At 46.7% G+C, this 26,491-nt stretch overlaps 1 protein-coding gene and 1 pseudogene across 6 annotated transcripts; one reads left to right on the top strand and one right to left on the bottom strand.

The window, feature by feature from the left end:
- Nucleotides 1-147: 147 nt before the first annotated feature.
- SHPK (sedoheptulokinase) lies at nt 148-26,370 on the top strand. 5 transcript variants are annotated; one of them, XM_081028799.1, is made up of 7 exons: nt 148-430; nt 7,258-7,399; nt 14,860-15,043; nt 15,576-15,728; nt 16,691-16,866; nt 20,233-20,433; nt 23,808-26,370. In XM_081028799.1, the coding sequence occupies exons 1-7, from the start codon at nt 257-259 to the stop codon at nt 24,218-24,220; spliced, it is 1,443 nt and encodes a 480-aa protein (XP_080884925.1). In that variant the 5' UTR covers nt 148-256; the 3' UTR covers nt 24,221-26,370. The 5 variants fall into 5 exon arrangements, with proteins under 5 accessions (XP_080884925.1, XP_080884928.1, XP_080884927.1 ...); XM_081028800.1 differs by having other exon boundaries at nt 221-430; nt 7,324-7,399; nt 23,808-26,363; XM_081028803.1 differs by lacking the exon at nt 148-430 and adding an exon at nt 6,956-7,143 and having other exon boundaries at nt 23,808-26,363.
- LOC308489245 (small ribosomal subunit protein eS26-like) lies at nt 1,609-3,211 on the bottom strand (annotated as a pseudogene). The gene is made up of 3 exons: nt 3,083-3,211; nt 2,451-2,675; nt 1,609-1,639 (listed from the first exon to the last, which is right to left on the bottom strand). The product of its transcript is annotated as a small ribosomal subunit protein eS26-like (transcript).
- Nucleotides 26,371-26,491: the final 121 nt, after the last annotated feature.

Here is a 26,491-nt window from a genome sequence, read left to right on the forward strand (position 1 = left end):
ACTGTCCTGGCGAGGGACTCGCCGCCACTGTCGTGGAACCTTTAGGTCCCGCCTTCCGCCGCCTCTCTGTCTGTGGTTGGGCTGCGCTGCAAGGGGTGCGCGGGGCTCCGCTTTCCTCGGCCAATGGGAAGACGAGCAGCTTCACGTGGAGTGTGGCTGGAGCATTGGCAGGCGGGGCCCCGCCTCGGCGCCTAGGTCCCGGGGGAAGTGAGAGGGAGGGGGCGCCTCCGAGGCGACGAGACCTACGCGGTTCCCTATGGCCCTGACTACACCGTCCGTCACTCTTGGCATCGACCTGGGCACCACATCGGTGAAGGCGGCGGTGGTGGAGGCGGCGCCCGGCCACCCATCGGGGTTCGTGGTACTGGCCAGCTGTGTCCGGGCTACGCGGGCCGAGGCGGCGGCCCAGAGCGCGGCGACTGCGCCCCAGGTGAGGCAGCGCCCTGGAGCCGCGCCGCCTCCAGGAGCCTCCTGACAACCCTCTTCCTTCTCAAGGAGGCCTTCCCGACACCCCCGTTCTCCGCGAAGTCTCCCTGACTGCGCCAGGCTGCCTGATCTCCGCCTGCCTGCTACAGCTCCCCTGATCCGTTAGGCCTGGTCCCAGGAGGTTTCCTAGCTGCTGACACCAATCTCCCACTCTGGCCTCCTCTAGGGGCCTTGTCCATGGCGCTGTATCCCCTTGCTCTCTGCCCTCCACTTTCTGTACCCTGACCCGCTGGGGAATTCCTCTCCTTGTGTAAAGTGGAATGACGGGCCTCAGGCCTCCTTGTCATTCTAGCTGCTCTTTGCTCACGCCTGCCTGTGTCCTCAAGTTCAGCTTGTTCCCCAGGGGAAAGTTTGGGTTTTCCTCTGGAAGTCAGATGCAGAATCAGGCCTAACCCTAGAGGAATGTGGACTGAGAAACTCAGACACCTGGTCAACAAAAATTCCCCCCCCTACCCCCCCACCCCACCCCCGCCCGCCGGCAGCAAGTCCCCAAAGGATGAGACATCTTGGAGGAAACACAGACAGACAGAAAGACAGAAAGATCTTGGAGGAAAGACAGAAAGACATTGAGAGATACCTCGATTAGAAAAAGATTGGATTGATAATTATACACTACAACTGTTATCTTATAAAACTATAATACATCACAACTAGTATCTTGTGAAAAATACATGATAGAAATGGAGACTGTCACTGTAGTGGGCTCTGTTGTAAAATGTGCGTTCAGAAAGGATGTCAATCCTCAGAGCTGATATTCCCCCAAAAAGGTAGCTCTATGTTCAGTTGATTGACAATAGAAATTAATATCAAAGAACTTTCTGAGTAACCTCATGACTTTTTTCTGTGTCTCAGCTTTTTCTTCTCCTAGTTGAAATAGGTGGCTTCTATGGCACCTGCTAGCCACAAACCTCGATTTTCTGAGCCAAGCCCCACTCCCAAGAGCTTTGTTTTTCTCAAGCTCTTGCCACATATCTGGAGTCAGTTCTTCAGGGTTCAGAGTCCATCTTGCTCAGAAACATTTCAGAGGATAAAGGTTTCAGGAGCACATTGCATTTTCATGGAGGCTTTCAAAATTAGTTTGGTCGGGACATGCGTTTTAGAATGATTATTTCACTTCCTGGACTATGAGATGGAGGCAAAGTCAGCTCTGACCCTGTGGAGGTGAGCAGAAGAGCCAGGATTACAGGGAGTGGGCTTAGGCCGTGCCCTTTCCTCTTGAAATAGGGCCACTTCTTGAACACTACTCTCCCCACTTCCCCCAGCATTCAACAGGCTGTTCTGTGTTCACAGGCATAACCAGTGCACCACACCTGCCTAATGAAGGGTTTGCTGGGGAGCCAGTAATAGCCCCCTTTGTATCCCCGGCATGTGTGTTGTGCTCTTGGACAAACAGCATTCCTGTAATTTCATCTACAGTGGGATTTCTCAACCTTGACACTGTTGATTTTTTTGAGTTGGAAGGTTCTTTGTTGTGCCTTGGGCTGTCTGGTGCCTTGTAGGATGTTTAGCAGCAACCCTGGCCTCTACCCACTATATGCCAGAACCCTCCTCCCCAGCTGTGACATCCACAAATGTTTTCATATTGCCAAATGTCCTCTAGGGGACAAAAATCACCTCTGGGGGGAGAACCATGGTCTATAGAAATAGCTGATGGCTCTGGCCTTTCCTCGGGACCATACTTCTCACTCTTTAGAAGTACTGTGTATACCATGGTGGTCAAGCTTGGCAGCATGCGGAAGGTCGGGCTTTTAGGTATTTGCCACCAGGGTTTTTGACGGAAGCTCTCTGACTCTTTCTTGAGTTATTAATTTTTCCTCTCTGGGCCTCAGTTGTAAAAAGGGGTGTCACGGAGGAGGGTTGAATGAGATTCTAAGTTCATTTTTCTTTTTTTTTTTAAAGTATACCACTTTATTATTTTTTTTCCAGAGACGACTTCTTTAGTCCTTAAGGACTTAGCTCCTTGCATGGGCTTTGGCGGAGGTGGTGTGGCAGCGCCCGCAGGTCTAAATCTGGGTGGGGGTGTTCTGTCCCTTCAGGCTTCAGGAGAGCGATTCCCGATTACCTTGCTGTGAATGGAACAACTCACACAGTAATGTAGTTAGTTACACATACAACTTGGGAAACGCAGATAGGCTCCAAGACACTCGCCTCGGAAATGTCCCTAATGGCTGCGGCCTCTACTATGTTTCCTGTGATGAACTTCTTATTTATTTATATTTATTTTATTAGTTTCATTTATTAGTTTCATTTATTTATTAGTTTTTAAATAAATGTATTAAAATATTTATTTTGTTACATTATTCACAATGTAATAGTTAGACATTTATCATTTATGTCCCTCACATAGTGACAACCCCTCTCCCCCCATCCTCTACCCTTCTGACATCGCACAGAGCCATTACATCTCCACTGTCTCTACTCCTGTACTCCGCTTCTTGTAAATATATATATATTATATATATATATATATATATATAATATATATATAATATATATATATAAACTTGTAGTTGGCATTCATTATTGTTCAGCTTCAGGTGTACAGTGCAGGGATCAGGCATCGACATCATCCCTGAGGGGGTCTCCCTAATGAGACAAGTTCCAATGACGAACTTCTTAATGGCCTTGTCCCTGGACACGCATCGGGTGAAGCTGGTGCCTCGCCTAGGCTGCACATGGCTCGGCCCTTTTTGGCATGACCATTGGTCCTTTTTTTCTTGGTCATCTGGGAAGTGAGGTCCTGAGAGACTGTAAGTTCTCCTTTCAAATCTAAGTCCTAGGATTTGATCCGGATGTAGGCCCATTGATGTTCTGAACCAAGGCATGGGGGCAGCGCTTTTCCTGTTGCATGGTGGGTATACCCATTGTCTGTCTTCCATCACACTCACTGCTAAAACTTGAGCGAACTGCTGAACACAGACTGTCTCCTTGACTTCACTCCCATATGGCCTGTTTCCCTCCTCACTATCCCCACCCACACAACTCACCTACGCTGGGCCCATTTTAAACAGCAGCTCCTCTGTCCTGGGTTGATGCACCATCTGATGGCCACATGGGAATTTTTTAAACCAGAAATGTCCAATAAAAATTCGAGCCACAAATGTGAGGCACCCCAGTTATGCTCAATTTTCTAGTAGCCATATTAAAAAAAAGTAAAAAGTAACAGGTAAAATGAATTCTAATTACATATTTTATTTAACCCAGTATTTCCAACATAGTAACATTGTAATATGTAATAATTTATATAAAATTATTAATGACATATTGTACATTCTTTCCCCCACCCCCCCATACTATATCTGAAATCTGGTCTGTGTTTTATACTTACAGCACCTCTCAATTCAGGTTAGCCACATGTAGCTAATGACTGCAGGTCTAAACAAATGTCTTTTTCCTGCTTACTTCTTTCTTCCCCCACTGTCTTCTTTCTTCCCTCCTTGGGGAATCGTGCACGGTCATGCCCCGTCTCTTTACCCGTCTTCCCTGCCAAGTCAGTTCTGCTGTAGTCTCTCCTATATATGAAGAGTCTTCTTAGGATTTGGAGATGCCTCCTCAGGAAAATGAGTTGTGCTCCCTCTCTATTCCTTCTTCCCCGGTTCTACCCCTCTTCACCTCTCTTTCTGCTCCTTTGTTCATGCTTATGAGCAAAGAATTGCCCCTGCCTAAGGCCAGCAGGCTGAAGGGGCAAGTGAGAGGTTTGCTCCAAGAAGGGGAGGGCTGCAATCCCCCTGGAGGGAAGCAAGGGGCCTGAGGGCTCAGTTGTCAAATGCTTTTCCAAGACCCTCAGCTTTTTCAGTTCCCCAAGGAACAGATTAAATTTATTAAGGGCTCAGCCACATTCTGTTTTCCTCTTTTGACTTTTCCATGGATTCTTCTAGGTGTTATATAAATGTAAATTTATTTTGTGCCTGGAGGTGATTTCTATGTGGCAGAAACATTTTACTTTGGTTGAAATCAAAATAATTCAGAACCCTAGTTCTTATTTAAGCTTTTAATGTACCTTATAAAGCTTATTCCATTTATGAGTCTAACATGAACCATCATTTCTGAGGGCCTTTGAATAATACTTAATCCCATCGTAGTTAAATATCTTAGCTGTTTTAAACTGTAGTTATACATTTAACATATTTTGTAGGCATTGCAGTTGTCTGATCTAAATCCCCTGATTCCCTGAAAATAAGACCTAGCTGGACAATCAACTCTAATGTGTGGTTTTTTTTTTTTTTTTTTTTTTTTTTTTTTTTTTTAAGATTTTATTGGGGAAGGGAAACAGGACTTTATTGGGGAGCAGTGTGTACTTCCAGGATTTTTTCCAAGTCAAGTTGTTGTCCTTTCAATCTTAGTTGTGGAGGGTGCCGTTCAGCTCCAGGTCCAGTTGCCGTTGTTAGTTGTAGGGGGCGTAGCCCACCATCCCTTGCAGGAATCAGGAGTCGAACCGGCAACCTTGTGGTTGAGAGCCCACTGGCCCATGTGGGAATCGAACCGGCAGCCTTTGGCGTTAGGAGCACGGAGCTCTAACCCCCTGAGCCACCAGGCTGGCCCCTTTAATGTGTCTTTTGGAGCAAAAATTAATATAAGACCCAGAATTATATTATATTACATTACATTACATTATATTATAATTATATTACATTGTATAAGACCAGATCTTATATTAAAATAAGACCAGGTCTCTTTTTTTTTTTTTAGTTTCAGGTGTACAAGACCAGGTAATACTTAGACGTTCATCATTTATATCCCTCACGCTGTGAACCCCCCTGCCCCCATCCACTATCCCTCCGACCTCACATCCAGCCATCACATTATATATATAAAATTATAGTTGGCATTCATTAATGTTTAGCTTCTGGTGTACAATGCCGTGATCAGGCATCCACATTATCTCTGAGGTGAAGACCAGGTCTTATATTAACTTTTGCTAAAGATGCTAGAGCTGATTGTACAGCTAGGTCTTATTTTCGGGGAAACACGGTCTTTTCAGAATAGTTCTTATAAATTTAATAAATTAAATATACAACTTTGCAAACCTCAAATGTTCTTAAATGTTTCAAATCCTTTGATACATATGGTGAGATTTGAACTTATAATCACAAATCTAGACCAGTTACTCAGTTTCACATTTTATTTTTTATCTTTCTTTTTCTTTTCCTTTTTGTTTTTTCAATTTCACATTTTAAAATTGGAGTTAACAAAAGTAATCTAGGCCAAATTCTCTTAAACATGTATATTTACTTAAAATACCAAATACCCAAAGATTCCTTAAGCACAATGTGAATCACATAGGAATGATTCTTTTAAACACTCATGTTTAATTGATCATTCCATTTTGAAATGTACTTATTCACCGAGAAAACAATGATATCACTTGGGTTGCTTTCCCAGGTGTATATTTTGTGGTGGCCTGCTTCGCTTATTGAGACTTCTTTCTGATTAGAGGCATCCGCTGGGATGGGGTGGGACCCTGGAGTCCTATTCCTAGTCTCTAACAAGGACTTCATAATTTAAAGGAAGAGGTAGTCATGAAAACCAGATTTCTTAGGTTTGAGTCACATTGTTGCCTACTTTGGAAGTTAGTCTGCACCTCCCACCCATTTGGATGTACTGCTGGATTGAATTTAATATTTCTTTAGCTCTGAGATACCGCAATGCTTTTTCCCATCTGACTCCAAAGACTTTTCCAAATCCTGATTTCTTTTCATATTCTTGTCTCTTAGGACCATTCGACTCTTATTAAGGTGCTCTTTGGTTACATTCTGCTTATCTCTTGTGACTTTATCTCTCAAGATTATTCTACCTAGAGAAGTTTTCAAGGAGGCAGCAAGCCGGAAGAAAAGGCAAATCAGGAAAAGATGGTCCTGACTTTCTTGAATTTCTTTTCCACCCCCGCCCCCCGCCCCCCCCCCCACGCCAAATCTCTTTACACTATCAGTCTCTCTCTATGTAGCTTCTGCCATTGCCCAATTCATCTTCTGAAAACATAGCTCTGATGATGATGCTCTTCCATTCAGAAAGCCCCAGGAGGTCCCCATTTCCTTGAGGAAGCCCCTTGCCCTGGGGCTTGAGGCTCGCTGATTGGGCCCCAGCCTCCCCCTTTTCCCAGCCTCATCTCCCGCCCCCCCAGCCCATCCTGCTGGTGCTGTGCCCAGGTGTTCCCTGGTCTTCCTCCGTGCCTGCTTTCCCTAGGTGGGTTTTTGTTTCCAAGTCCAGGGCCTGACCCTCAGGTCATTCAGGACATGCTTGCCAGATGGATGAACTAAAGCCCAGGAGGTAGGGCTCATCCTAAAGTGCTTTCGTCCTTGAAGCCTTTCTTGTCTATACCATTCCTGCCAGGTTCCTCCCTGCTGTGTTCCATCGTCTCTTATCCCTTCCTCTATGTGCCTTGCGAAAGACCCTTACCTCATTTCTCCTTACATCCTGGTCTGTCTTGTGTTTGCCTGTCTTTCCTGCTAGATGTAACTTCCTGTAGGGCAGGGACAGTGCTTTTCTCAGCTGACAGTCACAGTGGAGGAGAGAGCCTGGGCCATTTGTCGAACCTAATCTGCAGCAGTGCCTCAATCTGCGAAGGGAGGGAGTGGAACCTCGGGCACCGCATTCCAACTCCAAGCGCTGCTGGACGTGGTGGAGAACTCTTAGTCTCACATCTCTTCCCTGACACTGGTCAGCACGTGATCCCAGCGGAATTATCAGGGCAGCCACCACCCAGGGAATCCCTGGAGGCCGCTGCCTGCCTGTCTGTATGCCCCTGCTCAACGTATCCTGTTCTGTTTGCAGGCGCGGGAGCAGGATGTGAGTAGAATCATCCAAGCCCTAAACGAATGCCTTGCTGCCCTTCCCCAGCAGGCGCTCCGGAAAGTCTGTGGCATCGGAGTGTCAGGACAGATGCATGGAGTCATGTTTTGGAAAACAGGCCAAGGTATGCTGGGCTCTGGGGATAATCACGTGTTACCAATCCCTATGGACGAGGAAAGTGCTGCCCAGGGCTGTCTGAAGGGTCAGGTTACCCTGCTGTGGGGATGACATGGCACATGCTGCCTCTTTTCGTGTGTGTACGTCCTGTCCGGGACAAACGTGTCATGAATAAGTGCACTGTCCACTCACACATCATCTGCTCACTAGCCAGGAATAGGGAGAGGGGCAAAGATGAGTTGCCTCTGATTCCCTGTGGGATTCCATGGAGTGGATTTCCCACAGCTTCTTCTTTATCCGTGTGAGTGTCTCCGAGTGTCACCGCCAACATCTAAGAGGTTCGTGTAGCTGTAGAAGATACCAAAGCACAGAGGAAACACTTCTGAATTTGGGTGTAGTTTCTGTTGTTTAACAGAATCACAGGTATTTGCGATTTTCAAATTCCAGGGTGTGTCCTTTGACGGGCTCAGTTGCTAGCTAAGCATTATGTAGTTGGTCATCTCATATCAGATCTGCCACAGTGCAGACATGGGTGACTTGTTCCAGGAGGAGAGTTAAGCCAGTTAAATATCAATGAGCACTTTACATGCCAAGTGCTGGGCTAAAGATGTTACCTGCATGATCGCGTCAAACTTTCCCAACACCCTTATGACATAGCTTACAGGACTGTTCTCACTGTGCAGATGAGAAGTTGAGATTCCGAGAGGTTAAAAGAGTGTGCTCGGGGTCATATGGCAGCAAGTGGCGACTCCAGGTTTTGAACCTAGGTCTGTCTGACTTCAGACGCTGCGCTTTGAAAGGCCTCTGGGGGCACCAGATCTATAGGAGGGCACAATAGCTCAAGGAAGGGAGGAGCTTCCCAACAGAATGGCCAAGGAAGGGTTAGGCTTCTGTAGGAAGTTGTATGCTTCTTGTTATGGCAAGTGTTGCAAACATATTTTTTTATTATAAAAAAATTTATATTGACATAAAAGTCGGGAGAGTAGTATAATGAACCGACACATACCTATCACGCAGCTTCCAAAATACCAGTATTTTACTGCAGGTGTTTTAAGCAGAGGATGGATGGCTACTTTGGGGGGGCTGTAGTTGAGGGGATTTGAACATTGGATTCACCCCTTCCTGTCTGGAGGGTCAGCGATTCTGATTCCTCTGGGCCATGTGAGTGGTGACTTGCCTCTCAGCAGCATGACTGATGTCTAGTGCTGCATCCTGTGACCAGTTCCTGGGATGCGCTGGGTACCGGTAGAAGCCAGTGCAGCCTCCCTCCTTTCCCCTTCCTTCTCATCTGCCTGTTGTCAGGCCAGCTGGGTCCACAGGACCTGCTTGGCTCCAATCAATAGTAGGAGCAGAAGGCCAATTAGGGTGTTAGACCTGACCTCTCAGAGGGAGTCTAGGTAGTAAAAGCTTTTTAAACTCCTTAATTTTGCATTAACGAGTATAAATGTCCTTTTAATACTAAAACCCATCCCAAAGAGGACAGCAGAGTTCTAACGATTGTGGTCTGGTCATATGCCGTCCTTTCTGCCCATCTCCTGGACTCTGTAACAACCACACAAACCATGGCTCACCTCGCTGGAGACAGCTGCTTAATATTTCATTGAGCCAGCCCGCATGCCTTCTTGTTTTGTTTTCTGTTTCTGGGAAGAAGGAAAGCCACTGTTTGACGATGATGATACCTGCTTAGCAGAGTTAGGTGAAATCATATTTGGGATCAAGTTGTTCTGCTTTTAACGGCGGCCATAATTCAGTTTGGGTTCAGTACCTACAACATGTAAGGCTGTGTGCTGGGCCCCGGGGGAGACATAGAAAGGAGTGGTTGAAGCCCTCACTTTGCAGGGCACATCCAAGGCAGTCAACCTGAGCAGAGAGCTAAATGCTTCCATGCGGGTACAAGCGAGCCAGCTGAAGGAGAGGAGAGGGAATGACCAGTGTCTTCTGAGACAGCTGTGGTTATGCCTGTTTCCAGACTCCATTTTCAGGCTCAGTAATAGCAGAAGAGAAGTGGGGATCATAAAACCAAGCTAAAAGGCAAGCAGCAGATGGGGAGGAAATGTTTGCTAGTCTATAATAGAAAAAGAATGAATATGGGTACATATAAAGAACTACTAACAAGGAAAGGACAGGTGGCCCTGTGGGAAAATGGGCAAAGGAGAAGGACAGGCAGTTCCTAGAGCAGGAAATATAAATGACTAAGAGGCATATGAAAAGATGCTCAAGGTCATTAGTTATTAGGAAGCCCAGACGAAAACAGCAACGAGAAACCATTTGCCACCCAATGGACTGTAAGAAATCAAAGTTTGATAATGTCAGAAGTTGGCAAAGGGGGTGGAAAATTGGTCTTTCAAGTACCGCTGTTGGCAGTGTCAGTCAGCATAGCCATTTTGGAGGGCCATTTGATGCATAAGGTAGCTGCTACCAAAAGAAAAAAAAAATAAGATAGCTCCTATGACTGTAGGCAAAAAAGGGGCTACATACTAAACCTGAGAAGCTCAGGGGAGGCCAGCATGGCGGCCCTCAGAGGATGGTCTGAACAAAAATTCCTAAGAGCAGATCATGGCCCGTAGTCACATCCTTGGCCTGTAACTTCCTTGACAAAGGTCAGTCTTTACCTTAGGTGAGCCTGTCTGTTGTCTTTTTACATCTAAGATAACATACACTTGGAATATCAGAGGAATCCCTTTTTCCGTATCCCCCCCAGGGCACAACCCACTGCCCCAGAGCAGGAGACCACAGAACCCCTCATTGTTATCTTGACACCATCTCTATGAGCTGTACTTGTGAATTGTTAACTACCCTGTACCCACCGATGTAAAAAAAGTGTGTGTGTCTCCATTTTACTTGTTATCTAATCCCAGAGATTTCCCCGCTTTGCTTTCTGTCACCCCTTAATCTACCCCCAATGGATTTCAAGGAACCCTCCTTACGTCTCCTCCTTTGATTCTAATGTATAAAATAAGCTACAAAACTGCCATTTTCCAGAGCATTTTCTTAATCCATTGAGATTTTGCTCCCCGACAGTTGTCATCAGAACTCATCCCATGAACTCATCCCATGAACTCATTCATCCCATGAACTCATTGGATGTCTCCACAGGTTTAGACGTTTCTGACGTCGACATGTCTCAATAGCGCTGCTACTTGGAATCTGTTCAGCAAAAGGGCTTTAACATGTATGTGTGTAAGAAGGCATAATCATGGTCGTTCACCGTTTTTATAGTAGTGAAAACTGTGACATTTAATTATAAGCCAATGATTAAAAAAGTGTCGATATGCCCACGCTGTAGAATGATAGACAGTAGTTAAAAAGAAAAAGGTAGGAGCCGGCCCGGTGGCTCCGGTGGTTAGAGCTCCAAGGCTGCCAGTTCGGTTCCCACAGGGGCCAGTGGGCTCTCAACCACAAGGTTGCAAGTTCAATTCCTTGAGTCCCGTAAGGGATGGTGGGCAGAGCTGCCACTGAGCTCCCAGATGGCTCAGTTGGTTGGAGAGCGTCCTCTCAACCACAAGGTTGCCAGTTCGATTCCTCGACTCCCGCAAGGGATGGTGGGCTGTGCCCCCTGCAACTAGCAACGGCTAGTTGGACCTGGAGCTGAGCTGCGCCCTCCACAACTAAGACTGAAAGGACAACAACTTGACTTGGAAAAAAGCCCTGGAAGTACACACTGTTCCTCAATAAAGCCCTGTTCCCCTTCCCCAATAAAATCTTTAAACAAACAAACAAAAAAAGAATAAGGTACATTGATGTATGCTGACATAAAAGGAACTCTAGAACATGTCAGATGATGAAAACAACTCCTAGAAAAATAAATGCAGTGTAGTGTTATTTGTTTTGCAAAAATAAACAAAACCCAACCCAAATCAACCAAACCAAACAAATGACGTGGCCGTGTAAAAATTTTGGATGGTTACCCCACAAGTGCTGACAGAGACAGGAAGGAGCCTGGGACTCAGGTGGAGATGGTCGAGCTGGCCTTTTGCTTTATCTCTAATATTTGAACATTTTATGTTGAGAATGCATTCATTTATCACCTGTGTAATTAAAAAATAAAAATATATCAGTTCTTTACCAGAGAGAGAGAGAGAGAGAGAGAGAGAGAGAGAGAGAGAGAGAGAAATATTTGTCAGGCCAGATTCTGAAACAGGCTGCTTGAATTAAATCCTCATTCTACCACTTAGTAGCTAGGTGACCTTTGGTAAAATTTTTTTAACTTCTCTTTTCTTTATTTTTCTTATGTGTAAAATGGGGGTAATTGTCACATCTATAAGACTATTATGTAGATTAAATGAATTAATATTTTTAAAGTGTTTTGAACACTACTTGGTACATGTAAGAGCTCCATATTTGTTTTATATCACAAACAAAATAAAAATGATAGTCTAAAAAGTGAGAAAAAAAGAATCAAAAGAGTTTTGGATGCAGATAAAGGAGTTGAAGAAAAGCTGTAGTGATCCAGCTTTAGGACTGGGCTAAGTAAGAATCTCAGCTTTACGTTTAGGTCGAAATGAGGGTAGACTACTCCCGGGAGAACCATCCCCACCCCCGAGTGGTACATGACATGCTTCAGATGTGTACGTCTGTAACCTGCCTCCCTGGTCTTCTGGGTAATGGCCAGTGATGCTAAATAGAGATTGACAGAATCCCTCAGAACCTTCGCCCATCTATCTGCAACATGTATCCCCAGATATTCTTACGGCTCACGCCCTTATTCTGTTCAGGTCCCTCCTCACACGTCACCTCAGAGAGGACTTCCTTGATCACCCACTAACAATCTATCACTCTATTCCCTTACCCTGCCATATATTTCTTCATAGCAACTAAAAGTACCTCATATCATGTATTTGCTTGTTTGTAGTCGGTATCCCTTCCACATAAGTTTCCTGAAAGCAGTGACTTTTCCTTGTTCACCACTGTCATCTCAGGGACTAGAACAAGTGCCTAATACATATTAGATGCTCAATAAATATATCATTCAATCATGCATATACGTATGAATGAATGAATTAATAAATGAAGCGATGTTTCATGGCCTGAGGGGCAGTTAAATCTCTTTCTTTGGTTCCTAAGGAGCACATTTGTAAGAAAACGTATAATGGTCGTGGCTCCCAAATCTGGGGTCCGAGATCAAACACAGCCATGAAACAGCTTTATGTGGGGCATTGCCTTGTTTTGCTTCATGGCAGCATTGTTCTGCAGTGGAAGCCAGAGTTTCATCTCCACCCATTAAATTTGGAGTTTTCTTGATTACTGATAACTTTTCTTGACTGTCAACATCCTTTTCCCGTTCAGCTGCAGTGGTTGTATTTATATTGCATGGCAGTGTGGGAAATATCCCTTGTATGAGAAGAAGAACAAAAGATATATAATGGGGCATATTCTCTTTCTCGAAGGCTGCTGGAAAAGTCTGAGACCCTGGAGAGAGTTTAGAAGGTCAAAGTTCATTGTCATTATCACCCTTATCATCGTCACTGACATTCATTGGGTACTTACGGCGTGTCTGGTATTGTTCTAAGTGCTTTACATGTGTTAACTCATTTAATACATACAACCCTACACACTCAATGCACACAGCACACAACCCTAGCTCTAACTCTAACCGTTCCCTTTGCTACTAGTCTGAGAGAGTCAAGTCAACACACAGGCAGAAAGGGCCCCCAGGATCCAGGAAAGAGAGTTATAAGTGGCTTCTACCTCTGGACTTCCAGATGCAGTTGCCACCAGGACGCTGAACTAGCTTGACTGCTGGTTCTTTTCCCCAAGATGGGTTTCAGAGGAATTATAAGAGAAAAACACCAGGGAAAGGGGAGAGCACTGTGAGAAAGCCTGCTGTGATGGGGCAGGTATGTGTGGCTTGGTGGTTTGGGTCTGGGACGAGAGGTAGTCAACTTGGCCTGTGGAAGGATAGACTAGGAGGCAGAACCACTCATTTCCCTGGCTTGCCATAGCTTTGGGACAAGCAGCACCTTTCCCCACACCTATAGGAACTCAGGTGTCTCCAGGAATAAAATCGAGGTAGTGGAGAAAAACAGGTGTCCCTGGCCAAACCCCAAGGATAGTGACCTATAATCTAAGTGTCCTATTAACATTGTTTCTTTCTGGAGGGCAGAGGAGAAATCCTGACCTGAGGAGATATTTTACAGGGTGGGGTAGCTTAGCTATGGATCCAGGCCAGCACTAAGCCATCCTCCCTAACCCCTCAGGGCTGAAAGGGACTGAGGTCTGGTCCATTCACACATTGCCTGATGGAGTAGCCAGTACTCCTAGAGCAAAATGATTTCACAAGTTGGGATAAGAAGACTTTTGAAGAGCGCAATGGTTTCACAAGGAAAACATCATACTGGGTTATTTGATGGAGATTCTATCGGAAGCAGAACTACTAGAATGGACAAAGAATTTAAAATTCTTTGGAGGGTGCTGTTCAGCTTCAAGTTGGACTTTCAGTCTTAGCTGTGGAGGGCGCAGCTCAGCTCCAGGTCCAGTTGCCGTTGCTAGTTGCAGGGGGCGCAGCCCACCATCCCTTGTGGGAGTGGAACCGGCAACCTTGTGGTTGAGAGGATGCCCTCCAACCAACTGAGCCATTTGGGAGGCAGCTCAGCTCAAGGTGCCGTGTTCAATCTTAGTTGCAGCGGGCGGAGCCCACCATCCCTTGCAGGACTCGAGTCAAACTCGCAACCATGTGGTTGAGAGCCCACTGGTCCATGAGGGAATGTTCGATTCCCGAATCAGCAGCCTTCGGAGTTAGGAGCATGGAACTCCCACTGCCTGAGCCACCGGGCCGGCCCCAAATAATGTTCTTAAGTATAGAAGAAAAGGAACTTAGAACCTAGACTATTGTAGCTGGTCAAACTGTCACTCAAATAGGAGGATATGAAAAGGCATTCTGAGGTAAGAGGCCTTCAGACACTTTGCCAAGAAAGACCTACACTGGAAACAGTTTTGGATGAAATTTTTAATAAGAGCAGAGAAAAATCCAGAAGCTGTTTCAAGAGATAGATGAAGTAAAGATGGCCAGATTCCTTAGTAGTTTGAAGTCTAAAAATCAATTAGCTAAGACCAAAGGAAAAGAGAAAATATGACCTTGATCATCCAGAATCAAGGCTAGATAATATCAGCATGATGGGGGTTGGAAGGACAGAGCTTAGGGGATTGGAGAGCGTGCCATGGTTCTTAGCTGGGTGACGGGAGGAGGTATAATATCAACTTTAAAAAATGACAAAAAAGGAACATAGAAAAAGTGGGACAAACGGAGGGAGTAAGCAGCTTATCTAGGGTCACATAACCATTGGTGGTGGAGCCGGTGCTAAAACCCAGGCGCTCTGATAACAGAATCCATATGAGAGTGAAGTGGGTGAAGCATTGTCATGAGTCATATGGTCCGTGCTAGAACGTAACTAGCAGAGTAGTCTCATGACTATGCTGGTGCTGGTCAGTGGCTCTTTTCTCTGATTTGGATAATCTCCTTTGTTCCAGGCTGTGAATGGACAGAGGGAGCGGCCGCCCATGTATTCCAGCCCGGAGCTGTGAGCCAACTGGTCACATGGCAGGATGGCCGGTGTAGCAGCGAGTTCCTGGCTTCTCTGCCCCAGCCAGAGTCCCATCTCAGTGTGGCCACGGGATTTGGCTGTGCAACCATCTTCTGGCTTTTGAAAAATAGGTACAGACCACTGTTTGAATTGGGTGCTGCATTTCCAGGGGAAGGAGACTGGCCAGGGGGCTGCACTGTAGCCCATCAATGTCACCTCGTGTTCTGGAGAATCCCTCAATGAGTGTGGCCTGCCACAGGGTGAGTTCACAGACCGAGCCTTGGTCTAGAACTGCTGCATTTCCCAGAGGGCTCTCTATTTGTTATCCTGTTCTAACCCCGAGGTGGAAAAGGAGGCCAGAAAGGACAAGGGGTGCCGAGGGTCATGTGGGGAGCTCATGGTGGGGGCAGGGCTGCTGAGAAGGACGGATGTTCTGCTTTCCCAGGTAGAGTGTATCCTGTCGGGACTGCCCTCCCCTAATGACAGCTTTGCTTGGCGTCACTGGGAGGGCCTCAGCGCAGGAGGTCCATCTGGGGGAGCCTGTGGGGTTCTGGCTGCCCCCCAGCTATGCCACGTCTAGTCCACACTGCCCACAGCTAAGTGGCGCACGTGCTGGCAGGTCACTGTCAGACCGTGCTGAATTTTTTCTGGTGTGTACAACAGCCCAGAGTTCCTGAAGTCGTACGATGCAGCTGGCACCATCCACGACTACGTGGTTGCCATGCTGTGTGGCTTGCCCAGACCCCTGATGTCCGACCAGAATGCCGCTAGCTGGGGATATTTCAATACCCAGAGCCAAACCTGGAACGTGGAGATGTGAGTATAACCTTGCATGCTTGTTCCAGCGGAAGGGCTGAATCTCTAGAGCGAGAGCTTCATGGGGGCTTTCCCGTTTGGGAATAGTGGGGGATTCCAAGAGGCCAGGGTGCCAACGCCACCCGACCCCTGAGCCTGTTACAGTCACTGGGCATGGGTGGGCCTGGCGGCAAGTGAAGCCCTTGGAGAGGCTCCTCCAAAGTCACCCAGACCTAGGTTGGGCTCCCCAGTTCTTTGTGACCCAGGTCTAGCCTGTAGATTTCAATAAACAATTTTTACTCTTTAATATGTTTTAAAAGAAGGTGAAGAAATGAAAGTGGTAGGCACGAGAGATGCCTTCTGAGTTCTGTTTAAACAATCATTTGCATTTTCAGGTCCAGAAGTCCAGTGTCCAATAAGTTCACTTCTTTCAGGGCCCCAATTCTGAGCTCTGTAATAAAACAAAAAGCACCTGGTAGTTCAGGTAAAGGACTTTCTAGCATGTTTTGTAAAATTGGCAGCCCCATGTTCACTAACCCCGAGTGAGGAATGCATTTGGTATTCAGGAGATGACCAATGGGTTTCACTTTGGTTTGGCCTGTGCTAACCAACTTTGACTTTACACTGAAACTCTGGCTGCCTCCCTTTGCAGCAGAGTCTTCTTGTTCCCTTCAAACGCAGGGGGCTGGATGCCCGGGGTTAGCTGGCTCTTACCTAATTCTTCCTGATCATCCCTGCTTACACTGCTTGTTTTCTTCCCTTCGAGGCCAATCCCAAGCTGTTGAAACCCAGTGTTTACTCTTTTAAAAACCTATTTCTCCTGGTTTTAGAAAAACCAAAGAGGTCCCTGTGAAAACACTGGCATGTACCCTCCCTTCTCCTATTTGTATCCTATAGCACTTTCCTTTGCTGAAGTTCCTGGAAACCATAAAACCCAGAAAACCAAGCACTAGGTAAACACACTGTCTACTTTCGGTTTGCAGATTGAGGGCCTCGGGCTTTCCTGTCCACCTGCTCCCGGACGTTGCCCAGCCTGCCAGCGTGGCAGGCAGGACTTCCCAGGCATGGTTTGAAATCCCAAGGGGGACACAGGTGGGCGTGGCCTTGGGTGATTTACAGGCCTCTGTCTATTCCTGTATGGCCCAAAGGACAGATGCAGGTAAGTCTCCTCAGACTTCTACTCTGTGTGAGGGTCCGAGGGGCATACATACCTGGCAGCCTCAGCGTCCTGTCAGTTATTCTGGAAACGTGAAAGTCACCCCCATCCCTACATGTGAAGCCCCTGCTCGGGGACGTTATCATCCAGCAGGGCCAGTTCCACCCCTGAGCACAGTCTGTGCCTTTCCTCTCTAGGGCTAGAGGAGGGAAGTGACTCTCTCTATCTAGTTGGCTGGTTTCTATGTAACGCCATGACCAAGAAAATATATTAGTATATTAAGGTTTCTTATTTTGTGTTTGTCAATGAAAGTTTCATCCCATCTGATTAGAAGTGCAGAGTCTTTTCTGTATTTTAGTGTAAGAGAGTTACTGTGAGGTGGAGGCATCAGTCTAGGTCAGGGGTTGACAAACTTTTTCTGTAAAGGACCAGATAATACGTAGTTTAGGCTTCGTGGTTTCTGTCATAACTACGTAACTCTGCTGTTGGAATGTGAAAGCAGCCATAGCCAATATATGAGTGAATGGGCCCAGCTAGTTCCACCAATACAACTATTTATAGATACTGAAATGTGAATTTCATATAATTTTCATGTGTCATGAAATATTCTCCTTTTGATTTCTTTTCAACCATGTGAAAATGGAAGAACATCTACTGGGATTGTAAACTAGTGCAGCCCCTTTGGAAAACAGTCTGGCAGTTCTTCAAAAGTTAAACGTGGAGCTACCATGTGACCCAACAGAACTGAAAACACATATCCACACACTGACTCACACACAAATGTTCCTAGCAGCATTATTCATAATAGGCCAAAAGTAGAAACAATGCCCATCAACTGATAAACCGATTAAAAAAATGTGGTGTACCCACACAGCTAAAATGTGAGTGAAAGTGAAAGGAATGAATTTAGCTCATCACAGAAGGCCATATACTATTGTATGATTCCATTCCTATGAAATGTCCACAATAGACAAATCCGCAGAGACAGAAAGTAGATTAATGGTTGCCAGGGGTTGGAAGGGGAGAGGGTGATTGCTAACAGGTACGGGGATTCTTTGGAGTGATGAAAATATTCTAAAATTAGATTGTGGTGGTGGTTGTACAACTCTGTGAATATCCTAAAAAACCCCTAATTGTGTACTTTAAAGGGGTATATTTTATAGTGAATTTATATGAATTACATCTCAATACAGCTATTAGTACACACACACACACACACAAAGTGAAAGCTGTTCTTAGCTCCTGGGCCATACCAAAAGGGATGGGCTGGATATGGTCTACGAGTCGTCATTTGCCCATCCCTGGGCTAGGGTAGAATTTGGGCCTGCCTGCCCAAGCAGGATGGTTGCAGGATATGTGTTTCATTTGATATTCACAGCAGTCTGGCTGAACGAGTCTGATTTGGAAGTCCCTTGTTATCAAGGTGATCAGAGAATTCATTCGTCTTACCTCGGTTCTCTTTAACATCACATCCGGTTTTCCTCCATCAGTTAGAAGGATTACAATTCACCCCCGAGTTTAACAATTCTGACCTGCACTCTATCCTCTGTCCTCTGTGTAGTAGTTTTTTCCTATTTCATTCCATTATTAAGAAATAACATTTCAAGTGACTGGCTTTGTTTTGTTTTTGGTAGTGATTCCTGTTAATTCAAGATTAGCTGAGAGGGAAAGGTGAAAATCTGCCAGTTTTGTTTGCACACGTATGTGATAAAATCGTTTAAGGTCAAAACTGTTCAAAACTTTTTCTCCCAAATTTTCAATTAAAATCAGTGCCCCAGGAAAAGAGGCTAAATTGATTCTGTTTTAGTTTTCCTAGTACACCATCTCTTTCCTTACATAAACCTTCATCTCAAAGCATAAATGTCACGGAACTCACGTGGGCTTTGGAGTTCAGCCCTCAGGCCTGGGTTGGAATTTCAGCCCCTCTCTTCCATCTGGCATGACCTTGGGCAGGCGACTTTTCTTCCTGAACCCTCGTCATCATCCACAGCGAGGGTGATGATGTCTTCTCATGAGGTAGTTGTAGGGGTGCACTGGGGTACTGCTGCCTGTAAAGGCCTGGTTCTTTCCTCCTACCTGGTGGTTTTCAAATCTTAGACCTTTGTAGGCCCTTAGCCTACAAAGGGCTGTCCTGTGCCTGGATGTAAATGTGCTCTCTGTATGGTGATTGAGGGGTTTGTCAAATGGGAAGCAGGTGAGATTTAGGCTCCCTCTTCACTGAGCCGGTTGTAGTCTCTGGTTCCAGATGGGGGCTAGTAGCCGGTGCTCAGCTGTGCTGCGTCCATGGATCCCCACGGGCCCCCATCATTGACACCCCCATCTGAGGGGACAGGTGTGGGCACATTGCTTTTGGTTTATAGTTATGGGGAAAGGCTTGATGGGGCAGAAAGTAGATGTTATTGGCTTCCTGAGATTTGTTTTTGCTGTCCTTGCTTCTAAGCCCCCAGTAGGTGGGAAAGTCGAATGCTGACCTGTATAAGTTTGGCCCCCAACAGATGGAGAGCAGGGTTTTTGGTCAGGTCTTGTGAGAAACGGAAAGGAGACTCCTGGAAAAGAGACTCTTAGATCTGCAGGCTCCGGCCTCAATCTAAAGGAGAAAATCGTTCCCTCTGTGCTGGGTCTCATTAAGAAAATGAGAGGAGGTGGAATTTCCCAGAAATGAATGAGACCTCTGAAGAGAATAAAACATTTGGGCTGAGGTCTTACTCTGCGTAAATAGTTGTCTATTGCTCTGTAACAGATCACTCCATACGTAGTTGCCTAAAACAGCCAACAGTTGTTAGCTCACCCAGTTTCTCTTTTTGTGTCTGTGCCTGGGTTTGAAATTCGTTTTGTAAATGTCTGTGTTTAAAATAGATGACACAGTTTCTGCGAGTCAGGAATCTGGGTGTAGCTGGAAGGTCTGGCTCAAGGCCCCTCAGGAGACTGCTGTCAAGCTGTCAGAGGGCTGGCACTGCCCTCATCTGAAGGCTTGCCCAGGCCTGGAGGGTCCACTTCTCAGTTCCCTCATGTGGCTGTTGGCAGGCGGCCTCAGCTCATTGCCACGTTGGCCTTGCCATGGTGCTGCTCACAACACAGTACCTGCCTTCTCCCAGAGCACGTGAGCCAAGAGAGAGGCTGCGGCGTCTTTTTATGACCTCATCGGCAAAGTCACACGCTGTTACTTCTGCTTTATTCCCTTCATTAGAAGCAAGTCATTGAGTCCGGCCCACACTTCGGGGGAGGGGAACTAGGGTCTCCTGACAGGAGCAGTGTCAAAGAATTTGTGGACATGTTCCTAAAACCAGCACGCTCTCCCCCTGCCCTGTTGTGACTTGTGACTTCTGAGTGTGCCCGACAGGCCTAACCTCCGCTTTCCTTGCACCCCAGTTCTCAACATGAGTACTTCGGTTCAGCTGGTGGCCGCCATGCCTTCAGGATTCCAGCTGGCACAGACTCCAGACCCTGCGGCCCCAGTTGCCTACTTCCCATACTTTGACAGGACCTACCTGGCAGTGGCAGCGTCACTCAATGGGGGCAATGTGCTCGCCACGTTCGTTCACATGCTGGTTCAGTGGATGGCGGATCTAGGTAATGTGTGGCCCCCACAGCGGTGTGCTGTCTTGTCCACGTGGCAGTGTCTTGGTGCTGCATGTGCCGTGGAAACACGTTCTAGATCCATGTCTCAGACCCAGCCATCCTTTCCTTCTTTAGGGATCTGAGCTTGTAGCCTTCTTCCCTCTCATCTTCTGAGCTGCCGTCACCTACTCTCTTTTTTCAGAGGGCACGTTCTCCTCTAACCTTGACTGTGGAGTGTCCTAAGAGTCTCCCAGCTCTTCCCTGCCCCAAGGTCTCATTTTCTCTGCCAGTAAGCTCCTGGGTTCCTTGCATTTGAGGTTTTACTTCTGATGACTACAGACAGATGAAAATAAGAGGATCAAATACGAATGAGGGAAAAGACTCCATACAATCTTATGAAATCTTCATAGCTTTTAATCTTGGCGAGTACTTCCTGACTCCCTTTCTGAGCGAGCTCCCTCCTGGGTATGGATACCCTCCTGCTCTCTTCTTTCATTTTCAGGGTAGAGTCGATCAGGCCTTTCTCTGCTCTACATTTATAGGGAAACATGAAATCTCCCTCCTGCGGAGAGGTTCCCTTTCCAAGCACTTCAAATAGACATGAAAATTCTGGTCAGCTGTCCAGGTGTAGGGAAATCATGTTCCTCTATCTAATGCATTGGTTACCTGTAGGAACTCAAAGGCATGTAATTCCAGGAAACCCCCTACACAGTGAGGAAGCCAAGGGATGCTCTGAGGGTCAGTCATGTAGACAAGTGTTGCTGACGCATGCGGGTCTGTTCAGGCTGGCCAGGGAGGTCAGGATTGCTGTGTGTGTGTGTGTGTGTGTGTGTGTGTGTGTCCATTCTGCCCCTTTGGCTGGGGTCTCCTCTGGAATGCTTCATTTAAATAATCGAACTTTGATTTCGTTTTGTCTTGCATCAGAAAAAGTTTTCAAGATGCAACACCAGTTATCAGAACCTAGATGTTGTTTACTGAGTCGGCTGGTGTTTTTCTTTATACAGAAGTGACTGTTTTTCTTACCCCTGAAAGACGTGGTAATATTTAATTTCTCTGTAAGACTTTTAAAGAACAAAAGTCTTTTTGCATTTTCATGGTTCTTATTTTGAGGAAACTGTGTTTTGAAGGTTAGTATCTTATGTACCTTAACCTTTTATGAAATTTTCAGTTATGTCATTTGATTGAAAAAACATAATTGCAAATATAATAAAATGTACTTAGATAAAAGACATACTTTTTAAACCAGAAATGGCCATGTTAAAGCATAAAATACAAAATGAAACTTGCTCTATTCAGAATACCATCCTATATTTGCATTATATTCCAGAGGCTGGAACAAGGGGTTCCTTCCGCAGGTGGTAATTTAGAGCAGAGACTCTGAAACAGGGAGGCCTGAGTTTGAATCCCAGCTCTGCGACTTGTGTGTGCCTTTGGGCAGGTCATTTAACTCCTGTATGCTTTGCTTTGTGTATCTGAAAAGGGGGGTCATTCTAGTGCCTCCCTCAAAGCACTGTGAGGATAAAGTGGGTTAATGTTGCGAAGCACTTAGCACGGTGTCTGGCCCATAGGAAGTGCCATATCACGCTTGTGAAATAAGCATAGTGTGCTGGGTGCAACCGAGGAGAGAGGCCTCAGTTCCCAGCTCTGTCCCCAAGTCATTATGTGACCTGGGTAACTCCCTTCCCTTTTGTGTGTTTCCAACTCTGATGTTCTGTGGTTCTAAGCCCATGGCGTGGACATTTGGCTACTCGTAACCCCACCAATGGATTCTGAGGAGGTGCTGAGCCAAGGGACGCAGACACAGGGCTGGGAGCCAGGTCTCTCAGGCCTCCAGCTGGTATCCACCTTCCTTCAGGTGCCCCATTAAGTCTGGGCTGTGGCCCAAGTGGTCCCCAGTGAGAAAGAACACTTTCTTTCCACAGTTCCTTAAAAAATATTTTGAATTTTGATTAGGCAAACATAAACACATTATTATTATTATTTTTAAACTGTAGAGTTTATTTGGATCTCAACAGTTTTTCCACTAATGTCTTTTTCTGTTCTAGGATTCCATCCAGGATACCGTGTTACATTTAGTCATCACACCTCCTTAGTGTCTCTGTCTTCTATTTGATCGATCTGTTTTTTCCTTTTTTATCTCCTTTCCCTTTTACCCATTAGTTTGGTGGTTTTATGTTTATACCGATTCTTTTAGAAGTTTCCAACACACTGTGTTTCCTAGGATATGGAGCGACAGTCACTGTTACATGCTGCTGTGTGGTGTAAATTGGTACAACTCGTAAGGAGGAAATGTTATGTGACTATCTTTTGATCCAGCAGTTCCTCTTCAAGGACTCAGTCCTACAGATTTATGTCCTTGTACACATGTGCTAGGTGACCCACCAAACACATGATTTTTTCTGCTATTTTAGTAGGATTTCTAGAAGGAGAGGAAAGATACTTTTATCCATTCTGTCATGTTTAATCAAAGTCATACTGATCAAATTTTGACTATGATATTTAAATTCTCTCTCTCTCTCTCTCTCTCTCTCTCTCTCTCTCTCTCTCTCTCTCTCTCTCTCTCTCTCTCTCTGTAGTTCCTGAGCATGTATAGTTGAGTTTCTATAAATTAAATGTGCTGATGATGAGACTCCATGGTGACTGTACGTTGTTGGTTCTTGGCACTGGCTACACACTAGAAATACTTGTGGAGTTTTTAAAACAATGTGGATGTTCTAGTGCCACCTGCAGAAATGTTGATTATTTGGTCTTGGGAGTGGGTGGGGCCTGAGCATAGCATTTTATAAAGGTTCCTCAGCTGATTCTGCTGCCCTCAAGTGTTGGTAAGCACCGGTCTAGAACCTTCTACTCAAAAAGTGTGGTCCTCGGGCAAGCAGTCCTGGTTTCCTCTAGGAGCTGATAACAAATACAGAATCTCAGGACCCACCTCAGGCACGGGAGTCAGAAGCTGCATTTGAATAAGATCCCAAAGTGATTCCTATGCACATTCAAATGTGAGAAGCACTGGTCTAGACTGGTGGTTCTCAGCTTGTGCTGAGGGATAGTGTAGAGCGTGGTCAGCCCTGTGATCCTGGGATTTCTGACAATGCTAGTAAGTCTAGTAGCATCCGTGACGATACTCACTGACTAGTGCATACATTATGGCCCCTTGGGACCAAGGGTCTCATAGTTGTGGGATGGTTAGGGCTGGGGTCTGCAGTGACAGAGCTGGCTGAGATCTGGGGCAGGGCATAGCTAGCCAGACTGTGTGAGTCCCTGAGACGGAAGCAGCCAGCTGCAGTGGGAAGCAGGGAGTAGAGCTCCCCCAGCCCCCTGGGAATTCTATATTGTTTCACCCTGCAGCAAGGCGGGCATGAGTTCTCACAGGTCTTCTCTGTTCCTGGCAGGCCTGGAGACTGAAGAGTCCACTGTGTACTCACGCATGATCCAGGCGGCTGCACAGCAGAGAGACACCTGCCTAACCATCACTCCAACAGTGCTGGGCGAGAGGCACCTGCCAGATCAGCTGGCCTCAGTGACCAGAATCTCCTCCTCTGACCTCTCCCTGGGGCATGTGACCCGGGCCCTGTGCCGCGGCATCGTTCAGAACCTGCATTCCATGCTTCCATTTCAGCAGCTCAAGGAGTGGGGCGTGGAACGCGTGGTGGGCAGTGGGAGTGCGCTGTCCAGGAACGAGGTGCTGAAGCAGGAAGTGCAGAGGGCTTTCCCTTTCCCAGTGTCCTTCGGGCAGGATGTGGACGCAGCTCTGGGGGCAGCGCTGGTCATGTTCCAGAGAAACCTCAACCAGAAGGAGCCTTAGTCAGCACACTCTATGGCCAAAGTACTGTTGCAGATTTTATCTGATTAACATTCCTGACGAGATCTTGGGGTCATCCTTTTTCTGGACAGCTCGGTGGGCAGTTTTTAAACAATGCTTCTTCTCAGGCACCATCTTGACCAAGAACCTTCCTTCAGGGCACACTCTAATAATATAGCCAGGAGTCAACAACCAGATCCCAAATCAGTGCCTTCTGAAAGAGACTCTCCTGAGAGCTGGTTGCAAATGTAAATGTGGAAACAAGAAAGAGGGAAAAGGAACAGTAGCTCAGCATCCTGGTAGCAGGCTCACCTGTGATTCACCTTCAGACAAAGAGAAAATAAATGTGGACTTCAGGCACCAAAAATCTGGTAGCTGCAAGTAAGAAAAGTGGGCTCCATGTAAGAAAAGAAGACCCTTCCCACCCCGCACCCTGCCTCCAGCTTTTGGATTGATTGTTTTTAGGGACGTGAAGCCCAGAGTTGGGTCATGTGTGCTGTTGGAAAATTACTTCCCTAGTGGATTGTACCACACAAGCCCTTCCCAATCTCATTCTCCCCTGGACACAGCTGGTTAGCTGGGGCAGGGGGAAGCCCAAGGACAGTGAGGCAGGCTGGCTGAGATGAAGATACAGGAGTCTGTACTGGCCTTCTCACCACGTCCTTCCCCTTAAGGACAGCCTGTGCCCCAGATCCTCACAACACAACTGGCTTGAAGACATGGAACAGGGAAGGAAAGATGGATGGCATGACCGGCAAGGGGGATGGGTGCTGCATGGCCCCCACCACTCGGGCACATTGTTCCCAAGAGTCTAACGAGGCACGAGCAGGACCCTTTTCCAGGGTTGGGTCTCTGCAACAGTGGGTTTTGCCCCTGAACAACCCTGGAATCTTTCCAAGGTGAGGGATGCATCTGGACATTCTCCTGCCAGAGGGGTGGTCAGTTTAATGAGCGAGGACCTAGCTCTTCTTTCTTTTGGTGTGGCCTTGCTGGCCCACCATGTGTTTCTGTCATGCAGGACATCCCACTGAGGCAGCAAGCCTGCAGGAACCCCTGCAGGGATCCCTCCGTGGTCAGGAGGATGACTGGAATGGCTTCCAGGACAGGGCCACCACTGCCGCATCTACTTCCAGACTCCCAAGGGCGATCCCAGCCTCAGGCAGACTCTGAGGCACCCAGGCAACTTTGTGTTTGGGAAACAGTCATGTCGTCTCTTTGTAAGCATCACTTTATGAATTCTATGATTGTCTGAAGGTCTTAGATGAATCTGCCTGGCTGTGCCGATTGAATTTCATACCCTAAAGCTCATTCTTTCAGAGTTTTTTTCCTTTAATAAAAGACACTTGTCTGGTTTGGGAAGACTGGAACTTCCCAGAGCCGTCGAGCTGGGTGCGGGAGGTTGGACCTGATAGCCCTGAGGAATCATTTGTATGTTCTCCTGTAGAAAGAACCTGTCTGCACCACAGTTCTACCAGGACGAGTGGCTGCAGATCACTCAGGAAAGCCGTGTAATTTTTCTCTCAGCCAGAATGAGTTAAGACGCCATCCGTTTTGAGCCCCTGAAGAAGGCTTCTGAGAGAGAAGGCACCAAGGGAAAGGTCAAAGGATAACAGCCGTGTCTGTCAGGAGGAACTGGCCCTCTGACTTGCATTCTCAGGGTGTGTGGATGGAATCTGTAATTATAAAATTAGGAACTAGATGGGTGTCTGACAAGCCCAGGCAGCCCAGCCCAGTGCTCAGCGTGTGCAGCCCCTTTCCCTGAGTCCACTCTGCCTCTGAGGACTGAGCCTTGCACATTCTGAGCTTGTCAGCTAACAGTGCTGCTGCCGGTTCTATTGCATGTGGCCTGGAGCCTCTGCAGAGGAGTTGAGAACAGCTGCCAGGGCCTCGTTTTTCCAGCCTGAAGTCAGAAACCACTACTGCTTCTGCTTTCATTCCCGGGCGGTACCAGGGAGTGTTTGAGACCAGCATGGTCCTCAGATGAGGAACTGGGTGTTTACAAATATGGCTGCGGCAACATCCCGATCTTGGAAGCAAATGGTAGCCTCGCTCCTGATTTCCCACCTGATTTGCTTCAGCCAGTAAAATGTGAACTTTAGAAGTGTGTCACTTTACTAACAATTGTCACCCCAATAAACTTCAATTGAAAACACAAAAAAAGAAGTGTGTCACTTGGGGGCAGAAGCCTTTAGAAGCCAGGGTGTCATTCGCCACACTCCCTTCCCTTGGCCACACTGATTGGAGGTGTCCCAGCGAGTGGAGGCTTGGTCAGCC

The sequence above is a fragment of the Rhinolophus hipposideros genome (assembly GCF_964194185.1).
Source record: "Rhinolophus hipposideros genome assembly, chromosome: 20".
NCBI classification, from domain to species: Eukaryota; Metazoa; Chordata; class Mammalia; order Chiroptera; family Rhinolophidae; genus Rhinolophus; species Rhinolophus hipposideros.

What these genes read in the sequence shown, in the direction of transcription:
- SHPK (XM_081028799.1), top strand. Translation starts at nt 257, where the DNA reads ATGGCCCTGACTACACCGTCCGTCACTCTTGGCATCGACCTGGGCACC. An exon ending in TTCTGGCTTTTGAAAAATAG is followed by an intron (nt 15,044 to 15,575) that starts GTACAGACCACT and finishes TGTGTACAACAG; the next exon opens with CCCAGAGTTCCTGAAGTCGT. An exon ending in GGCCCAAAGGACAGATGCAG is followed by an intron (nt 16,867 to 20,232) that starts GTAAGTCTCCTC and finishes CTTGCACCCCAG; the next exon opens with TTCTCAACATGAGTACTTCG.